General features: G+C 37.7%; 1 protein-coding gene across 2 annotated transcripts in view; it reads left to right on the top strand.

Annotated features, from left to right (window-relative positions):
• The first annotated feature begins 1,265 nt into the window (after positions 1-1,265).
• Positions 1,266-20,966, top strand: part of GYS2 (glycogen synthase 2) — a 49,555-nt gene continuing 29,854 nt past the window's right edge. Inside the window, exons 1-4 of one of the 2 annotated variants that reach the window (XM_040488701.1) lie at positions 1,266-1,724; positions 10,153-10,334; positions 13,006-13,197; positions 15,318-15,500. In XM_040488701.1, coding sequence (XP_040344635.1) covers positions 1,604-1,724; positions 10,153-10,334; positions 13,006-13,197; positions 15,318-15,500 — 678 coding nt within the window. In that variant the 5' untranslated portion in view covers positions 1,266-1,603. The remainder of the gene's footprint in view (positions 1,725-10,152; positions 10,335-13,005; positions 13,198-15,317; positions 15,501-20,966) is intronic. The other variant, XM_040488700.1, reaches the window with a different exon arrangement.

Below are 20,966 nucleotides of genomic sequence, written 5' to 3' on the forward strand. Positions count from 1 at the left end.
ATTGTCCTCTTACCTCATTTTCATTGAATGATAAAGTGTTAGTGTGAGTTTGAAATTAGAGATCAGGACTTTTGAGACCTTCTGCCGTCTTGGAGAAATTCCACCTGCCTTTCTGTCTGATTGACTGTTCTCTTTCTACTCCCAGCTCAACATTTAATGTTTTTGTTATTTTATTAAAAAAAACTGTTTTTAAATTTTTTGTTGTGGGGCGATGGGGGCAGAGAGAGAATCTTAAGCAGGCTCCACACCCAGCACAGAGCCTGATGTGGGGCTCAATTTCACCACCATGAGATCATGACCTGAGCTGAAATCAAGAGTCGGATACTTAACCCACTGAGCCACCCAGGTGCCCCTCAATTTGTGTTTTCAGCACAAATCTTTGAAGAGAATATTCAAGGAAACAGAAAGCAGAAAACTTTTTCTGATTCCTCTCCAAATTTTATTATATAAATTACTGTCTCTCCTTGCCTTCCCTCCCTGCCACACATGAAAGAAGAAGATTCATCCACATAACATGGATAGATGAAGATATATTCCATGGACATATTTTGTATGATTCCATTTATTTCACTCCTCTTGACTCAAGGAGAAATTTTGAAAATGGCATTCACCACAGAAAAGCAAATAATTGGCAAAGGGGGTTCTTCTGTTAGGAATTATAGGATCAAAAGAGTTATGTAAGTCTACTTGAAGGGTCATTAGGAGATGATGTGTTGTTGAGAATGCTGGTACTTGAAGCAAAAACCCCAAATGAGAATTGAGGACCAGGAATTTCAAAAAGAGTAATGAGCTGAGGATGGGAATAAGTGAAACAATCCTGAGGTGATCTGATTAAACTTTTGGAGATAGTTTTTTACTTTTTAATCATCATTGATCAGTCAAAGTTACATTCCTTGCATGTTGTACTCAAAACCACCTGGGATTTATACTTTTTCATAGGGAAATTTTTGAGAAAAGTAATTAAGAGAAGGGGGAACCAAGATCTATGCCTAACATCAAAATTTAGATTATAAATGTAGACTACAAAAACTAGGATTTTTTTTTAATGCTCTAGAAATAAGACTCAAAGAATACTTAGGAAATCTAAAAGGATTGAAAGTTTGTAAATGGTCCCAGTGAATTCTATGTGTAATCTAAAATGGTCTGCAACCCTAATAAGGGGAATTGCTAATCTTGGATCACTCTGGAAGTGATGAAATAAGCATTGATGACTGAATGAGTCTAGGAGTTTGGCCAAAAGGACAAGGACTAAAGGTCGGGACTTGTGTCGTGCTCAGCCTATGAGGATTCCACCATCTGAAGGGGTGCTTACCTAAGCCCAGAACTTGAGGATTTTATGTATGATTGAGTTGGTCAGGTTGATACTGATTGGAGATACTGTCCTCACTGGACCTGCCCAGAAAGACTGTACAGAAGGGTTCCTCCTTCAACTGAGTTCTCTGGGAAGCACATGAGATTTCATTTGACTGGTTTATACCTATAATAAGTTCCCCAAACCTGAGATCTCCCAGCTCTGACCCTGCAAGGCTCTCGACACACCGCTACTGGCATCACAGTTTATTGAAAAAGGGATTCAAAAAAGTTTCAGAGGACCAGAGAAAGAATGCTCCGAGGCCGATCTCTATCTGTGACATCCCTGAGCGGGCTTCCTCGGTGGGAAGTGGAAGAACTTCCTGTGGAGGATTTACTGCTGTTTGAAGTCGCTTGGGAAGTAACCAATAAAGGTTTGTACTGCCCTAGAAAGTGGCTCTTTGGCAGATTGTTGAAGAATGCAGATTAGGATTTCACAGGGGACTGTAGTGAGAATGAACTGACAGTGAGTGAGGGAAGTATTCAAACTGAACATAAGTTTAGGTTACATTTAACCTTGTCTATTTCAACAGACAATGATAACTTAGATGGGGCTGTGTGGAAGGGAGACAGTTGAAAGCAGTCGTTGGAATGTGCATTTAAATTAAATTTGACATGTATGTTATGACAAAACAGGAATAATAATATATTATATATATAATTATATATATTATAATATAATAGTAATTTACTTTTTTGGTTTTATGATTTCTCTCAACAAAAAAGCATAAACAAGTATTTTATTTTAAGGAAAACCATATGTGATCAGGACCAATTGCAAACTTTAATGCCAAGCACTTTAATGCACTGCTAAAGACTGTGTGAAATACTTAATAATGTTTCTAATAACTCAAGATCAGCTTATAGTTAAAGTTTTAACTTAGAAGCTGCTCAGAATGTATTATATTGAGCTCCTATTAAGAAGAATGAGAGTATTTCAAACTTAGAGGAATTATATTTGACATATGTTCTTATTTTCACCTTATGCTAAGTGTTCAAAGTTCTCATGTGTGTACATTCATAAAATTCATAACGTAAAAATAAAAAATCAATTCTGATTATGTAGAAATGCAAGACTGAATGTGAGAGAACAAAGTACATTCTTCCTCTCTGTAGTTTAATGAGATGGAGGCAAAGAGGACAGAAATCTTATTATGGAAAAGTGTTTTATGAAGAGCTTTTTCTAATGTTCTTTTTCCACTCACAAGGTGTTTGAATGTGCCCAAAGTTCCCTGGAACAGAGTCATCTCTATTATACATATCCTAGGCTATGACCTGAAATTAAGGTTTTTTTCTCTACAGAGTAGGTGGGAACTCAAGGATATTTCTTGTTGGAAAAATTGGGGGGATTCTTTAGCGCCAGGAATCAGTTCAGAAGACCCCTGTGTGAGTTCTAGCACCTGAGCAGAGCCCCCTCTTCTTGTTTCTTTCCTTCTTTTCTCTCCACTTAGCAAACATTAATGGAGCATTGTTTCCTGGCGCTGGGAACACACTGGTGAAAACTGTTATCCCTTACATCTTGGTGACGTGTGTGCTGATCTCAGGACCTAGAATGGTACCGGTACACAGAAAATGCTCAATGGATTTTTTTTTCTTTTGAATGAAGGAATAAATACATTTTGTTTTTAGCCCTAAGTTTCCTTGAAACCTGTTTTCTTTTGTTTCCCATGCAAAGGAAAGAAAAAAAAGTTTTTGGTGGAAAAGGGAACCACAATGTGATTTACCAACATTGACATCATCTCCATCATATCTTTATTTTAATATTTATTACAGCCTAATTTTTTAGAAATTTTTATATAAATGGACAGTTATTGTGTTCATCCTTGGCAATACACTGATATTATATATGTAGGTTTTCTTTAAATTTACTTTGAACTTTTACTTCCGTGTAGCTCATGGCAGTGATATGAGGCATCTTAGAGATCAATGATCCAACTTCTCTATTTCAAAGATGAAATGGGTATCTAAGGCATTAAATGATTAAGCAAATGGCAGGGTTGGGACTAGCATTTAGGTCTTCTTTAAGCTTATTTCTCTTTTTACTACCACACAAGAATGAAAAAACCATTGCCTAAGGAAATGTCCTATAGATGAAAGAACACAGGACTTAGGTCAAGGGACATAGATTTCTAAGACTTTGAAAAACATCCTTTAAATTACCTGAATATCCATTTATTCATGAATGAAGTTAATGTCATACGCTCCTGGTATCTCACAATGTTTTGTGGCAAGCAAGGAAATCTATTTACATCCAAGAAAACAAAAGATTTATTAGAGGGAAAAAATCCCTCTCTGCCAGAATTTTGCCAATGAACAATGAATATGTGTAAAATATAACAAGTGAGAGAGTCACAGTTAAATTATTGGATGTTAATTCTCAGACTTCAAAATAACACTTTCCCCTTGTTCATATTGCCCTTGACATTCATTGCTTTTATTCACTTATCCATTTATCATTGCTCTTCATTTATTATTCATAAAGATTCATCAAGTGTTTATTAGATGTCAGGCACGGGGAAATGAAGGAGATAGAGTTTAACAATACAGAATTGATTCCCAGTCTTCCAGTACTTACAAACCTGCAGGAAGATAGACATTGAACATGCAATTGTAGTCAAATGTGATGACAATAAGAATAAGAGAACAGTGGCTCTTAGACTACATGTTGGGGGCAAGGGAGGGGAGGTTTCTACCTGGATTGGGGTTGGGCGGGGGGAACCTCTGTGAGAAAGACACAGTTGAGCTGACACCTGAAGGATGAATAGCCATTGGGTAATGGTGATGGAGGAAGGATAAAGAAGGATGAGGGAACTGTATGTGCCAAGATGCAGAGGTGAGAAAGTGTACTCTGTTCAAAGATCTGAGAGAAGCTCAGAGAGGGGAAAGGAGTGGAATGTGAGGGCAGATGGGAGATACCAGCAGGGGGCAGTTCATGAAGTTTAGGGTTACTTAAAAATTCTACCTCCAATGCGTGAATGGTGGGAAGCCACTGAAGTTCTAAACAGCAGAAAGTACTAAGTAGTCAGGTGTGTTTTTGAAAAAGTGCTATTACTAGTTGGGTGAGAGGATAGCAGGAAAGTAACAGACAAGTTAAAGACTGTGATGTGGTCTAGGATAGAGAGTTTTGCCCAGATGTAAGAAACAAAATGGTTTACTTTCTCCTTTGTTCAGGCAGGCCTCACTACAATCATTTCTTCTGCAAAGACCTGCCCAAATCATGGTAGATTATGGACCAATTATGTTGAGAATATTTAAGATCATTAAAAAGACTTGAATAAATATTGTCACAAATAATGTTGCTAATTTAATACATGTGAGCACTTCTGAAATATAGTTGCTAAATGAATGCTTCTTCTTAAAAATTTACTAAAATCAATACATTTTAGTCCTAGGCCAGTATGTAATATAACACATTTAATACTCTACTTTCTCCCTTCTCAAACTGGGCATCAACGCTCTAGGTCACACGGTGTGAAAGGCATAGGGAGAAACTCAGAAACCAACAGTCAAAACGGTGTGGTAAAAACTGATTGTAACTGCAAGTCTGCTCTTTTAAGGCAGGAGTTTGGAAGGTGGGACCCTGATAAAAGAGGACCACAAGGAGTTTGTAAACCTTTAAAACTGTATCTGAAAATGGAATGTATAAGTCCTCTTGGAGAAGAGTACTGAATGCTTTCATCAGATTTCCAAAAGCCTTAATGACTGATGTGAGGACCACTGCTCTAAAGTTCCCTAAACCCTGAGTTCCTTTTTGTTAACCCAAAGCGTCAAGAGACAAAATAAAAACAAAATAAAAAAGCTGTTTCCTCTAAGTATTGTTTTCCAAATGGATTTTCTCTAAGGCAGAATAGAAAGGATTCCACTTTTCCCAAGTCTTAGATATTATCTTTTTGTGATATTGGTCATTTTCTTCCTCTGTCCCTCCCACCCGTCACTTTTAAAAATCCATCAATATGTTGTTCCACACAGTTTCTTACAATCTTGCTGTCTACAGCCTGTGGGCTCTGGAGTCAGACTTCCTGGATTGGAATCCCAACTCCATCATTACCTGTGTGACGTTGGATCAGTCTCATAGCCTCTTTGTGCCTCAGATTCTCTATTTAAAAATAAAGATAATGATAGCACCTACCTATAATGGTGTTGTGCAAATGAGAAGAAATACCAATTGAAAATCACTTAGAACAGTGCCTAGCATTTAATAAATGCTCTGTAGGTGTTATCTTATTCTTATTTCTTCATAAAATTTATTCATAATATGAGGAAGTTGGATCATTCATTTTCATACTGCCTTTCACTTTGAGCAATTCCATGATTCTATTTTTAAATGCAAAAGCAGAGAGGGGAAAGGGAAAGATATGGATCAGGGTTACAGTAATTAGGGTTGAGGTGCCTTTGCCCAGTGTGGATATGCAGTGGCTGTGTCAGCGGCATCCCAAGCCCCACCACATGGAACACAATCTATGCAAAAACTATGCTTGACACACACATAGCTTCAAGATGAGCACTAGTCTCCTCACTTCCTTTTCATCCACATTACCATGTCTGAGCCCTCCTGTATAAAACATTTGGAGTTATCATTGTGGAATATTCAGGGTGAGGAGTGTCTAAAGTCTTGCTTTGAGTGTATTGTCCTCCTTTGCCCCAAACTGCATATGCTTTAATTTAAACCACAGGCCAGCAAAGCTCTGGACACATAACCATTTGTTGACCATTGTCACCAGTAACTCTTTCCCATCAGACCTGCTGCCCAAAGAATGATGTCTAACTGTATAATGACTTCCCCTGCTCTGCAACTGTATCTTGGAACAGGAGGGTTAGGTTAGTAGCTATGCATACAGAAGTCATATAACTTCCAAATTCTGTAAACTTTAAGCAATTAAAAATAGTGAAGATTCTCCCAATATATAAAATACAGTGGACTCTTGAACATTTTGAAGTATGTGGATCCACTTACATGCAGAGTTTTTTCAATAATACAGTACATCACTGTAAATGTATTTTTTCTACCGTATGATTTTTTAAATATACATTTTTAAATAAACATTTTCATTTTTAAAATAAACATTTTCTTTTCTCTAGCTTGTTTTATTGTAATAAGATAATATAAAATACATATAACATGCAAAATATGTGTTAATCGATTGTTTATACTATCAGTAAGGTTTCAGGTCAACAGTAGGCTATTAGCAGTTAAGTTTTTGGGGAGTCAAAAGTTATATGTGGATTTTTGACTATGTGAGGGGTTGGCAGCCCTAACCACCACATTGTTCAAGGGTCAACTATACCTCCTTATTATATAAAACATATATATCCTTGTTGTCTATAATATATTTAGCATAATAACATATAACTTATTATATAGAGACAGCACCTTATTTGGCTGGTGTCCATATTCCATACTGCTTTGGAATCTTGATTTTAGCAATATAAGCAGTGTTTATAGATGAAAATTTGGGGTTTTAACTATCTCCATGGCATATGCCATGGGATCTCATCTTTTCTTTCTTATGAAAGGCCTGATACTTTGCCCTCACACTAAAGATAGCTCCCATGTTGTTTCAGGAAAATATAGATCAATAAAATACAAAGTACATGTTTGAAAGTGAAGGGTGAATCCAAATTCAGTGATCTATGCTGTGGCAAAACAATAATTCAATAAAAAAATATGTGTTGGGGAATGTCTGGTTTATGCTCCAAATTTGAAAATAGGAATGATTCTATTTCTATGCCATCACATTCTCCTGTAGTTAGCATGCCAGGAGAGGAATTTGGGGTAACGTGTGGCATTTAGACAAAGAAAAAGCTGAAGGAAATTAGTTGGCATCTAAATATGATGAGGACAGCGAGAGGCTAAAACGGAGCTTGAATATATGAAATAGTGGTGAGGTGACCTCCCCATGAATAGATGCACAGGAAGAAGTCAAGGGGGAAAGATTCATTTTAAATTAGGCCCCAACCAATACAGGATTGCCTTTTTTTAAATTTTATGTTTTTATTCCTGATAGACTGAAACAGCATATCCATAGTATTTATGACAGTCTAATGCCATTTGGGGACTATCCCCATCAAAGTTGAAATGGGAAAAAGAAGTAGCAAATTAATTAGCAATGTTTAATTTTGCATTTCAATTCCCACATCTAATCATTCTTTTTTTTTTTTTTTTTTTTAGTAAAGATTTTCTCTTCTCCTTTTTGTACTTTGGCAAATAAAAATGTATTTGCATTTACCCAAGTGTATTTGAACTTGAAACACATAATCTAACAAACAAGGATGTCCTAAGATCTCTGGGCAAGATACATAGTTGCACATAAAAGAGAATTTTCAAGAGTAGAGATGTGAGTAAGGCATTAATAAATGTGTGCCATCAGAATCCTATAACATAGCCCCTGATAAGATAAAGATGAAGGAAATAAGTCTACAGGAGAAATTATTTGAAGATTGTCTTTTTATGGATAGCAAGTGTAAATAAAGCTTATATATAAGTACGTTGCTACGATGTGACTCTTTAAAGAAAAAAGTTTTAGCTACTCTTGCAAATTATTTCTCTAAATTTGTTTTCCTCAAGAAATGGTTTTAACAGTTCATAAAATTTTCTGGAATTTGGAGAAATATTTAGGCATATTTGGTGCTGGCCTCAATGTATGTCATCTCAGATTCATTGTTGATGGCAAGTGAATCCCGTTGGTCCTGGTCCAGTCTAGAAGTCTCTGATGGCAAGGTTTACAGGTTGTCTTCATGTGTTCCATGCTATTCTCATCACCTGACATCTGAAATGTGATTGATAATGTCCTTACCATTCTCTGTTCAAGTTAGTTTCAAATTTCTCTAAATTTTCTATAGTCATAAAGTCTTTTCTTAGAGATGAAGTTCTTAAAGACAATAAGTTTATGTAGACTCATATGAAAATTACTTGCATATAATATTTACATTTGGGAAATTATATTAACTCTTCTCTTTTGTGAATTAATGAATCCTGTTGGTCTCATATAGTAGTACGAACATTTGCATTATGTGTCTCACCTCTTAAAAATAATTTAACCAAAAGTGTATTTTGAGATTCAGGTGTAAAGAAAAATTTGCAGATGGTAATTCTACCTTTTGGCCATAGATTGTGACTACTGGTAAGATTTATTATTTAAAGCCTAAATTACCAAGACAATTTAAGAGATGCAATTGCTATCGAACGCTCTATCCTGATGAATTGAAATAACTTATGAAAACCTGAGATGAAAAATAGGAATCTCTCTTTTTAATATACAAGTAATAAAATTGCTCCAGGAAATAGAGCTGAAGATTGGTGCCAGGATCTGTGTTAGCTTTGTGATTTCTCACGGCATTTCTTGAGTTGTTTCCTCACCTATAGCTCATGGACAAAGAATTATTCAAGAAGTTGGTTCAGACTGTTTTCATATTCTCATACAACATGATTGCTTAGAGCCAGCACCAGATATCCTGCCTGAGTTTATGAAGGTCGTCTTCCCCTTGGTCTTCCCTATTCCTCCTACCTACCTGCCTCTCAAACCTTTCCTTTTGCATCCTGTTACTCTCCCCTTGCACGCTGTGCTGTCAACTTAGGGCCTTGGGTGTAACTCTTCTCTTTGCTTAAAAAGTTCTTCCCCATGATAGCTGCTTGCCTAATTTCTTCACCCTTTTCAGTATTTACTCAAATGAGCCCTAGTTTGGGATACTTCTGCTACAACCTGCCTTCTGCCCCCAAGCTAAGTAATATTTTATCCCCACTGAACAGAAGAGCTAATTGAGCCTTAGACAAGTTGAATTAACTAGTTCAATTTAAGTTGTTGCCAATTTTTTTGCCACAGTAATGCTTCAATAAATATCTTAATAGACATCATTTGGCACTCTTCTTATTTCCCAGAACAATGTAGACATGCTGGATCCAAGAGTGTGCATATTTCCCAAGAGTGTACATATTTTTTTGGCCCTGTGTCTTAGTAGTCATGACATCAGTGCCAGAGGGGAAAAATGAAATACCATGTGAAAATTTGTGTCATTGGGTTCGACATGAGGTTTGGGCCAAGCATCCCACCTCAAAATCTATCAGCTCTTTTCTCTTACCAAAAGGTACCTTGCTGGTTACTTTTGAAGGTAAGTGGTTCTTTATCTTGACAGACATGGTCATCATTTCAGCAATGGCTGTTACATGGACATACTCTGGCCTCTTGGACCACTGCAAGAGTAAAAGGTGAAAACTGTTGCTGAGGGTGTGTGTCGTGACAATGGCTATGGGAACCAACTTTGACCCTTCAGTGTGGATAGAGCTTTAGGCTACATACTGCTCTATTCCAATCATCTCCTCAGATTTCCTTCAAATGTTTGTAATTCTCTGCTGCTGCCAACCTGCTGCTCTCTGACATGCACCCAGACAAGGCTTTAAAATATGCATTGAATTGAACCAAATAGTAACTATTTGTTGGTGTCCTTTAAAAATTTTCTTTTAAGGGGGAAAAAAAAGTTACAGAGAGGGAGGGAGCCAAACCATGAGACTCAAGGACTGAGAATAAACTGAGGGTTGATGGGGCATGGGGGGAGAGGGGAAAGTGGGTGATGGGCATGGAGGAGGGCACTTGTTGGGATGAGCACTGAGTGTTGTATGGAATCCAATTTGACAATAAATTATATTTTTAAATAAATAAATAAAACTTTCTTTTAGAAAGTTAAATAAACTCTTGTGCTTGATAAATCCTAAATGCTAACTTAAAAACAAGGACTCATTTCCATGCCTTCATCACTTAAAATGAAATACTAACCTGAATGATAAACAGAACCGTTCCTTTTCAACAGTTGGTGGCATCTATACTGTGATTCAGACGAAGGCCAAAACCACAGCAGATGAATGGGGAGACAATTATTTTCTGATTGGCCCCTATTTTGAGCATAATATGAAGACTCAGGTGGAACGGTGTGAACCTATAAATGATCCTATCAGAAGAGCAGTGGATACAATGAATAAACATGGCTGCCAGGTAAGGGACACCGACTGACACTTCACCCAGCAAGACCTAGTAACTGTTATGCGAGAACAAACCACCATTCACATGACCTCACAAGAGAAGACTATCTCCTTAGGGAAAAGGACTGGGTTTGTGAGAAAGATGATCAATTTAAGTGTAAATAGGTTACATTTGAGGCACTTTGTGAAAACCATCAAGAAATGTCCAGTAGGGTTATAGATTTGGAGCTCAACAAAAAGTATAGGATAGAGATGTTTGGGAGAAAGTTATTTGTGTTTAAATTGTAGTTCACATTATGGCTGTTGATAATATTATTCAGTAGAAGTTTATAGACTAAAAGCAGATGTTTTGAGCCTTGAGGGGAGTGTCAACATGTTAGAACATCTATATTAAAAAACAAAACAAAAAAAACCCCACAACTCAGAGATTGTAAAAGTAGAAACACAGCTAGTGATACAGAAACAAGGATGTACAAGTCCTAATCCTCAGAACCTGAAAATATGTTACCTTATGTAGCAAAAGGATTTTGTATATTTGGGGCCCGAGGTGGGGAGATTACCTTGGATTATTGAGGTGGGCCCAATGTAATCACAGGGGTCCTTTTAAAAGAGAGTCAGTAGAGTCAGAATCAGAATGAAGATGTGCCAGTGGAAGGAGAGGTTGGCCTAATAAGTTTTGAAGATGGAGGAAAAGGCCACATGCCAAGGGATGCAGTAGCCTCTAGATGCTGGAAAAGGCCAGAAAACAGACTCCCCTAGAGACTACAGATTGACTGCGACTCTGCCAATGTGTGGATTTTAACTCACAAGACCTGTTTCAGATTACTGACTCCCAAACATGTAAGGTCATAAATTTGTGTTGTTTTAAGCCACTAGGTTTATGGTAATCTGTTGCTATCATAACAGAATAGGTCAAAACAAGTGAGGAGTAAGTTTCAAGTATGAAGAAGGGATTAAGTCAATGAAAGATTAAACCAGGGTAAATTGGGTTTGGCAACATTCAGGTCTTTCATGGTAATCTTGTGAAATATAGCTTCAGGAGAGAAGAGGGTTAAAGCAGATTGCAGTGGGTTGAGGAATGACTGAATTGGGAGGACACAGAAGCTGTGTCAATGAGAGTTTTCTATGAGAAAAAAGGATAATTAAGTAGTTTGCAAATGGCATTGTTTTGAGAATTAGTGTTTTATTAAATGTGAGACCTGATCATATTTATATGCCAAAAGGAAACACCTAGACTCTGGAAGGGGCTTGCATTTAAAGCTCTTGTGAAAGAAGAGGGAGATGAAAAGCATAATGGACTGATTGATCTCAAGGTTCTAAATGTATTTCTGATGTACGGATGTTTCTGTTATAGCCAAGAAGTCACTGGAAGCCAATACAAGCTAGCTTACATTCTCTAGTATCAACACTTCTCTATGACCCTAGCTCACTGTATCATATGTCACATATTAGGCACTAGTCATTGAATGAATACATAAATCAATGAATGTGCCAAAGAGAAAAGTATTCAAAAGTTGTTTGGGGCTCAGGAAAACTCAGTCTGAAAAGGGAGGAATGCCATGATAACTGCTAATCACAATGGGAGCAACCGACAGATAATGGGGGGGTCTTTCACAGTTGTCCAAGGCTAGATGGGAGAGAAATCACCATGCATTCCTGAGTCCTGTGCAACAGAATGATGATCAAATGGGCTTTCAAGCTCTCCAAATTCAGCGTTGGGTGGAGTCACAAGGGTCAATATTTAAACATGTGGACACATTCAGTTTACCCAATGAGAGGCTCTTAGTTTTCACCAATTTCCAAGAAGCGCTTGAAGTGATGTATGGAGTTACATACCATGAAATAGGAGAATAAACATAAAATAAAACTCAGGACAAAAGAATGTGTAAATTACTGTGGAAAAAATAGAGGCCAAAAAGAAAGTTAAAACTTACATATACAGTGATTATATAATTACAATTGGAAAAAAAATGAGAGCTAATACATTAAAACTTGCACAAAATAAAATAGGAATAAAGGACTTCAATTTGAAGAATGTAATAGGATTAGACTTTGAGCTGCTAGATTAAAGAGATAAAGTATCTTGGGCAATATATTTAGTTAAGACATCTGGCAGCAACCTATTGGGAAACACTTTGTGTCACCTCTTTTTTTTTTTTTTTTTTTTTTTTTGATAGAAGGAATGAAAGAAATCGTATACATTTGTCCACAGAAACACATTTTTCTAGCATGACCTATTATTACAAGTCCTGTTGCATATAGGGAAATAAGTGATACCATAGACACTATATCCCACTACAAGTTAAAGATACAGACCAGTTTCTCTTATGACTCTATCATAAAAACATAGACCATGATATTAAATCCTAAAACCATGAACTCAAGGTCACAGGAGGGTAATCAGAAACAGATGGACAAAGATCACATGATCTAGATACTTGGTTTTTAAATGACCACATTTAACGAAGAGCAAGAACTTGGAGGTTCTAGATGAATGGATGCAAGCCCATTCCATCTTCAGGCTCAAATATCAGATGCTTTGGGTCACCACTACAGCTTCCTATACAGCTTGGATCATCTGCTGTTGAGTTGTAAATAAAGTGTACATACTCTAAGCATAAATACCTTTTTCTCCCTTGCATTGCCTGTTATTACTGCAAGCCCATGTGTTCCTTATATGGCAGGTGTACTTTGGAAGGTGGCTGATAGAAGGGAGTCCTTACGTGGTGCTATTTGACATAGGCTCTTCGGCTTGGAACCTGGACAGGTGGAAGGGAGATCTCTGGGAAGCATGCAGTGTCGGCATCCCTTATCATGACCGAGAAGCCAACGATATGCTAATATTCGGATCTTTAACCGCCTGGTTCTTAAAAGAGGTATAGTTTATCATATAGTCATACAACAGAGGAGGAACATGATTGTGGTCTGTGCCCAGCAATGATCCCATGATTTTGAGATTAAGCTAAATGCAATGATGCCATCATGATTGTCCTAATACATTTCAAAAGAATCTGAGAAAATGTTAGCTTTCCTCTAACTAGATACTAGCCTTTGGGATGGTTGATGATCATGCACTATGTACATGAATTCTAGACTTATGGGAGTAGAAAGTAGCTTGAAATATTTGGTTTTGTTTATGCACGAGTACTTGTGCAGTTGCAGTGGCTTTTAGATATTTTCATCATTTTCTAAGGGCTGAAGTGATCTCAGCAGGTGCTAAGGAGTCCACAGTAGTGCAATATCCCCAAAATGAAAAAAAATTAAAAAATAAAAAACCAAGAGCCTTAGAAATCAATTCCTGTGAAACAAGCCAAGCCTGCACTTTCTTAAGTTCTCAAAGCATGGCAGGAGGATTTTTTTTTGCATTCCTTGCCTTAACTCAAAATGATTATGCCTAACTTAAAAATCAGATGGTGAAGGAAGAACATCCTAGCAAAGGGGGGGTGTAGTCTAAGGACAAATCACAGAACTGCATGCTTGGCAGTGTGTCCCCTTGACCAGTCTTTCTTACCGATGAAGTCATATTCCAATAGCCACAAAAAGGTTGCTTTGAAGTTAAGGGGAAGGTGAAGGGACAGTCCCATTGCTTGTGTTGGTGACAGAATTAGGAGAACAGGGTGAGGGTACTGACAAGATCTGGCTTAATGACAGTAAGCAGTTTTGTGTTATCATCAGTTGGTGGAACCAACTCTTCCTCTGAAAACTGCCTCCCTGAGCCACTGCCCCCCAGGACTGAGGTCAGCTTCCGTGTGTGTGTGTGTGTGTGTGTGTCTGCCCTCTTCCTTTCTGTTAAAGAGAACTGGAGAGGAGAGAAGCAAGAAAATAAAGCCCCAATATTCTCTAAAATAAAGCCGTTTCAGAAACAGAAATTTTCTTTGATTCAAAGGGTAAATAAAGACATTGACAAAAATCCCAGGCTGCTGGGCAAGCCCTGTTTCTGCAGTCACCTCTTGGATGCTACCAATCTGTGCAACTGCTAATAACTGTGAGGAGATTTTGAAGAGCAGGTACTCTGAAATACAAAGGTCCTAGCCTAAGTCAGTGGTTCTCAAAGAGTATTTCCATGGGCCACCAGCAGCATCACCTGCAAACATGTAAGACATGAGAGCTCTTGCCTCCAGCCCAGAATTATTGAATCAGATTATCTGGCGATGGGACCCAGATATCCATGATTAACCAGCCTTCCAGGTGATGCTGATGTTCTCTAAATATGAGAACTGCCTCCTTGGGTAAACTTTCGGCTTCCCAATTCTCTGCTCAGTTTTCTTGAATGCACATGTTTTGCGTTATCAATTCTACTCCCTCATTGAGGAAATAGGCAGTCATAATGGCAGTGGGATGTAAATATTAAAAGTAGAATGTAAAGGGTGAAACAAGGTAAGTTTAAGGCAAAGAAACTGACACCTCCCTAGTTTTAGATCTAGACCGGGATTAGACCTATGTTCTCAGGGTTTTACTAAATTAGGATTTGCTTCTAAACAAGTTATTAGTCCCCTTCTGCCCAGTTCCATATTCTTAAAATAATATGTCAGTTAAAATGCTTTTGGGTGCAAATAACAGAAAATCCAAATAAGATGGAGTTAAAACATGAAGTCATTTATTGTTTGTTTCAAAAGAACCTTGTAAGAGGGTAGTCCCAACTGATTCAGCTGCTCAGCGAGATCTTCAAGAATATTATTGCTATTATTCATTCATTCATTCAATGAATATTTATTGAGTGCCTCCTGTGCATTTGTTCTATGAGGCCCCTCTGTAGATACAAAAAATAAATCTGATCCATTACTGCAAGGAAGGATTAGACCATAAAAATACATGGGTTTTATGAACATGAAGCTAAACCCTATAAAACAATTCTGCTTGCTAAATCTGTACACATCATGTTTAACTCTCTTTAAATTTTGCTAAAATTAACAGGTATGATAACTTTCCTTATGCTGTGGGTCATGGGCAAGGTCAGGCTTTACCAACTGTTTTAAATGCTTCTTCTCTGATGTAGGTGACGGATCATGCAGATGGGAAACATGTCATTGCCCAATTCCACGAATGGCAGGCAGGAACTGGACTGATCCTTTCTCGAGCTCGGAAGCTTCCTATCGCTACAATATTTACCACTCATGCCACACTGCTTGGCAGGTATCTCTGTGCAGCAAACATTGATTTCTACAACCATCTTGATAAGGTAAAAAGTCCTTCCTCCTTCCTCCCTCACCACCTTTCTTTCTGATCCTTGAAACTGAAAGATGAGAAGTATTGATCTTTACATTTCATCTGCCAGCCAGATGGCAGAAATGCCCTTTTAACTAATCAATATTCATGACAAAGCCTCCCCTGAGGTGACAGCCGATTGAGTTTAACTTTGTTCAGAGTGCAGTAGAGTGTTGTGGTGACAGGCCGATGTCTACCTACTTTGGAGCGACAGACCCAAGATCCCAGGAGGCATGGTGGGCGTAGGTGGGTTGGACTCCTGTCTACCCTGAGGCTGGAGAAACATGGTGAGAATGCTAGATCCACACGAGCTCTGAGTGGCAGCTACAAACCAAGGGTTCTAGGCATACAGCTTGCACTATGGGTCTTCCTCTCTCCTTTGAATGAATAAATGGTCAGCTTTCTCCTGTAACTCTGCAATGTGTAGGTGGAGTTTTGTGGGAGGGTCAAGTAAGACAGGTTATTTAGAACAGGGATGTGGATCCTTGGTGATCAAACAGTTCGGTTTCCTTATCCTAGTGGATTGCCCAACTCTAAAGAGGACCAAAGTCATTCAGTCTTGACTTTTTTCTTTTGTTTTCTGTCAGTTAAATCAGATTAATAAAAATATATCTTTTATATTATCATGTCAATAATATCAACAAAGTATCTGAGTACCACAAAGTCAGGCTTTTACAAATTTGGTATCTATATTGCCAATGAAATCAACTTAGCATTTTAGGGTCCTATTTACTGTCAGAAAAATTAGGAAGTTGGAAAGTTGATTTCTAAACACTTCCCCAGTTTAAAAAAAGTCCTAGGATTCTGTGGAAATAATATGTGCATGTGTGAGTGGTGTGTATGTGTGTGAGAGAGAGAGAGGGGGAGAGAGAGAGTTTGTAATACATGAACACTTAGATAACAGTAGTGGTAAGCTGTCCTACTATCCCAAAGACCTCTGAGTGCAGGAAAGTTCTTTCTGACAACCTTTAACATTTGAAAATCAATTTGTGGTCTTAATGAGAGTTTTTCTATAAAAAGGTCAGACTAATCTAAAGGTCAGATTGTAAACATAAGATGTACATTCAAAATAAAGTCAGATCAGGGAAATTTCCTGATGGTATGTACTAATGGTAGACTGATAAGGGCAAACCAGTGATCTGTGATAAGCTCAGAAACCTTATTTCCCAGAAAAGAGCAGACTTTGGTTTTTGTGAAAGAGAAAATATTGGAGAAGCATATCAAGTATTTTACTTCAGTATACTTAAGACCATTATATAGTAACAATTAATAAAAACAACTAATAAATTCATTGGATATTATTAGTTGCTTTTAAGTAAAAAAATGATTACAGTATATAGTTACATAATTCAATTTATCCTCTTAATAAAATATCCTTTTATATCATACTTTTTTCAAATAGGATATATCTCACCAGCTTAAAGCTCTTCACTGGTTGAAATATGTGAGCTTAGTCAGCCCCAGCCTGTCTTTCTAGTAAAATATCCTTCCCAGCAGTGTGAGTATAGATCATAAGTAGTTAGGAACTAGATTTTGAGTTAAACTCCTAATCATTTTTCACAGAAAAAGCCCCCATAATCATCTTCTACAGCAGATCCCCCCACCTCATGCTCACAATAGGTTCAGAATTTGGATGTTGCATAATAACAACAAATTGTATACATGAAAATTTTTTAAAAGTTCAACATAAGAGATGAGTCATAATTTAGTCTTTGATGCAAGACCCAGAATCAGGTAAGCTCTGAATCTGGCAAATAAATATGGGGGAGAAATGGGAACAAGAATAATAGTACCCAACTGTTATAAAAACAGAAAGAGTAGGAGCACCTGGGGGGCTCAGTCAGTTGAGCCACCGACTTCAGTTCAGGTCATGATCTCACAGTTCATGAGTTCAAGCCCTGTATCAGGCTTGCTGCTATCAGCACAGAGCCTGATTCAGATCCTCTGCCCCCACCCCTCCCTGCCTCTCTCCTGCTTGCACTCTCTCAAAAATAAAAATTAAAATTAATTTAAAAACAGAAGGAGTAGAACTATTTCATTTAAATTTTAATTGCTCACTGAAAATGTTTAGTTAATAGCCAGTTCAAAAGGACTTTGATGTCGCTTTAAGTTTTTAGTTAACTCTGTTAACTAAAATAGCATTTCAACCATTTTCAGCCAGCATATCAGTCTTCTGAGACTCTCCAAGAAGATATTTCCAAATTCATTTTTATTGGTCTAGCCATTGATTGATTTTCCCCTCAATTATAATGGCTACATAACTACTGCTTAAAAAAAAGGCCATTAATTTTCTTATGCTTTGGACTCTCTTTTTTGATGATATCAGGATTTCCTGGGTGGAAATGTAAGGACAGTGTTGTCTGGATGGAAATGAACAGACAGTGAAAGAAACCATAGACAATTGCTTGATGGATTTTAGCTCTTCCATCTGACCAAGTTTTGAGCTCATCACCTTCAATCACAGGATTATCATCCTCTGTCACTAGACTGTGCTTTGCTAACTTATCTATGCTTTGCCTCACTTTTTGTTCTTTTTTACACATTTTCCTGAATTCAGGAAAAAGTAATGAGATATACAAAAATGTAGGAAAGTAAGATCCATGGTCAAAATATCCAGTGCCAGATATGTCCTAGATGTTGGAATTACCAGACAGAGATTTTAACAGGCTATCATAAACATGCGGAAAAGTGGACAATATGTATAAACACCTAGAGTTGCTGTAAACCACAGATGTGGCAAGCATACTGCAGGCCTGGAAGGTAATAGACCCCACAGGACCAGGAAAAGGCACATGCCTGTCTTCGTGGAGACCTTTCACGGGATCACAAGGCCTCTACTATTCTCCCTTTGTATATCTGCGTACTTGGTGTGCTCATCTAGACATCCTATCTTCTTATCTCTAAAAGTCCAGATGGTAAACCCTTCCCCATATATGAAATCTTATTACTTTCTACAATACCAACAGAAACAACAATAATGATGATGATTATAGGTAAAGTTATTGAGCACTTTCCACGTGCCAGGCGCTTTTCTAAACATCTGTTATGTGTTATCTCATTTAATCTTCACAAAAGCTCAGTAACAGAAAACATTTCATACTTTTTCCAGAGTTATTTTTTCTAAGCATAGACCGTCTTTATCATATGTTTAAATGAGCCCTTTTAGTGCTTTCCACTGTATACAGGACAAAGGCTAACTTTCTAGCCTTGTCTATTGTCTTACTATGTCTCCTACATTCTATACTCTCTGCTACGGTCACATCAGATGCTATTTTTCTGCACATGCTATTTGGCTTTATGTTTTTTTACTTAAAAAATAGTTATTCATTTGTTTTGAGAGAAAGAGAGAGAGAGTGAGCAGGGGAGGGGCAGAGCCTGACATGGGGCTCGATCCCATGAAGCATGAGATCAGGACCTGAGCTGAAATCAAGAGTCAGATGCTTAACCGAGTGAGCCACCCAGGAACCCTATTTGACTTTATGTACTTGTTCTTTAGGGCAGTTAATTTTTCAATCCAAAATAACCTTTCCCCAAATTAAAGTTTCATATCCCAGTTCAAATGCCGTTTTATTCACATACATCTGATCCTTGAACAATACAACTTGGAGGTACAAAGATTAATAAATCATGGTCCTTGCCCTTGAAAATCTTACATTCTGGAAGTGATACTGACAATATAAACACTTGCATAGTATGAGCTATGTTTCACTATTCTCAGTCCCACTCTGTAAATCAGTCTCACTCTGACCCTATGCCTTCCTCAGGCACTTACCTATTTCTGCTTAATTTTAACCTGTTTTCTCACTAATTTATAAGTTCTTTGAGGGCCACAGAAACAATAAATTACTCAACAAATATTGATTGAATGACAGATTTGATTGAATAAATGAGACCAGACATATAAGCCTTTGGGAAAACTTCAGCTGATCCAAGGATGCCATATAGAGCCCTGATTCAAACATTTTCAGATAAATAGTTGCAAACATTACAGACAAGAAAGAATCCTCTAAGACTTTCTTTGTTGTAGTCTTTAGAATCATCTACTTAGTCTTTTTCGGTATTTTCCTCTATATGGGACAGTAGTTACTGGGACTGACTTGGTCGAGCTGGAGTCTAAATGTTCTAAAACAGGAGGTAGCACAATCTTGGAGTCAGACTGATTAAGGATCAGTTTAGGGCTCTGCTAAGACACTTAATAGGAATGTGGTCTTGGGCAGATTTCCTAACCTCTACAAGCTTCAAGTTTCCCCTTCACAAAATGAAGACACAATACAAGCCTTAGTGGTTTATGAGGATTAAATATGACATCATGCTTAGAAGAGAGCTTGATGAGTACTGTTGAGCTTCTAATACTCTTTATTATGAAAAACACCCTGCTAATATAATACCAGAAACTTGATACACTTTTCTCTCTTAAACACAGCTAGTTTCTTTTTTTTTTTTTAATTTTTTTTTTCAACGTTTATTTATTTTTGGGACAGAGAGAGACAGAGCATGAACGGGGGAGGGGCAGAGAGAGAGGGAGACACAGAATCGGAAACAGGCTCCAGGCTCTGAGTCATCAGCCCAGAGCCTGACGCGGGGCTCGAACTCACAGACCGCGAGATCGTGACCTGGCTGAAGTCGGACGCTTAACGGACTGCGCCACCCAGGCGCCCCAAACACAGCTAGTTTCATCTGCAGCTATGTGAGATATAATATTCAGCAGCTAAGCAAAATGGCAAAAGCCCATAACCGTTGCCAACTATTTAATCAATTGTTTGGTGTTTGGCTTGTTGGTTTTTAAAGTTGTTTTGTTTTTTTTTTTTTAAAGTTAAGATACCCAGAATAAAGGATGATTGCACAATTTAACACACCATCCAGTTAAAGTAACCATACCCCTCTTGAAATTATACAGTGGTAGGAATTATATAACCCTGGAAAATCATTTGTCTTTTCTCTTTGTCAGAAAGCTTTTCAGTGAATTAAGGGTGATAATAATTATCCTTATTTTCAGTATCGACTTTACTGTCGGCTTTGTTTCTTTGCTTATGGGGAAAATATGATAAGGTCCTTGGGGAAAGTAATTAGCTCAATGTTTATAAAATGTAAGGTAAGTTAATATAATTAAGGTATCAAAAATTAAGAATTCTAAGTAATTACAGCAAAGTAGAAATATTCACGTGAGGATTAAACAGCAGTTTAGAAGCAGAAATGAACAATACTTTTAAATTTTTTTTCCCAACGTTTATTTATTTTTGGGACAGAGAGAGACAGAGCATGAACGGGGGAGGGGCAGAGAGAGAGGGAGACACAGAATCGGAAACAGGCTCCAGGCTCTGAGCCATCAGCCCAGAGCCCGACGCGGGGCTCGAACTCACGGACCGCGAGATCGTGACCTGGCTGAAGTCGGACGCTTAACCGACTGCCCCACCCAGGCGCCCCTGAACAATACTTTTAA

Source organism: Herpailurus yagouaroundi, unplaced genomic scaffold (assembly GCF_014898765.1).
Source record: "Herpailurus yagouaroundi ecotype Mexico unplaced genomic scaffold, PumYag 166, whole genome shotgun sequence".
NCBI classification, from domain to species: Eukaryota; Metazoa; Chordata; class Mammalia; order Carnivora; family Felidae; genus Herpailurus; species Herpailurus yagouaroundi.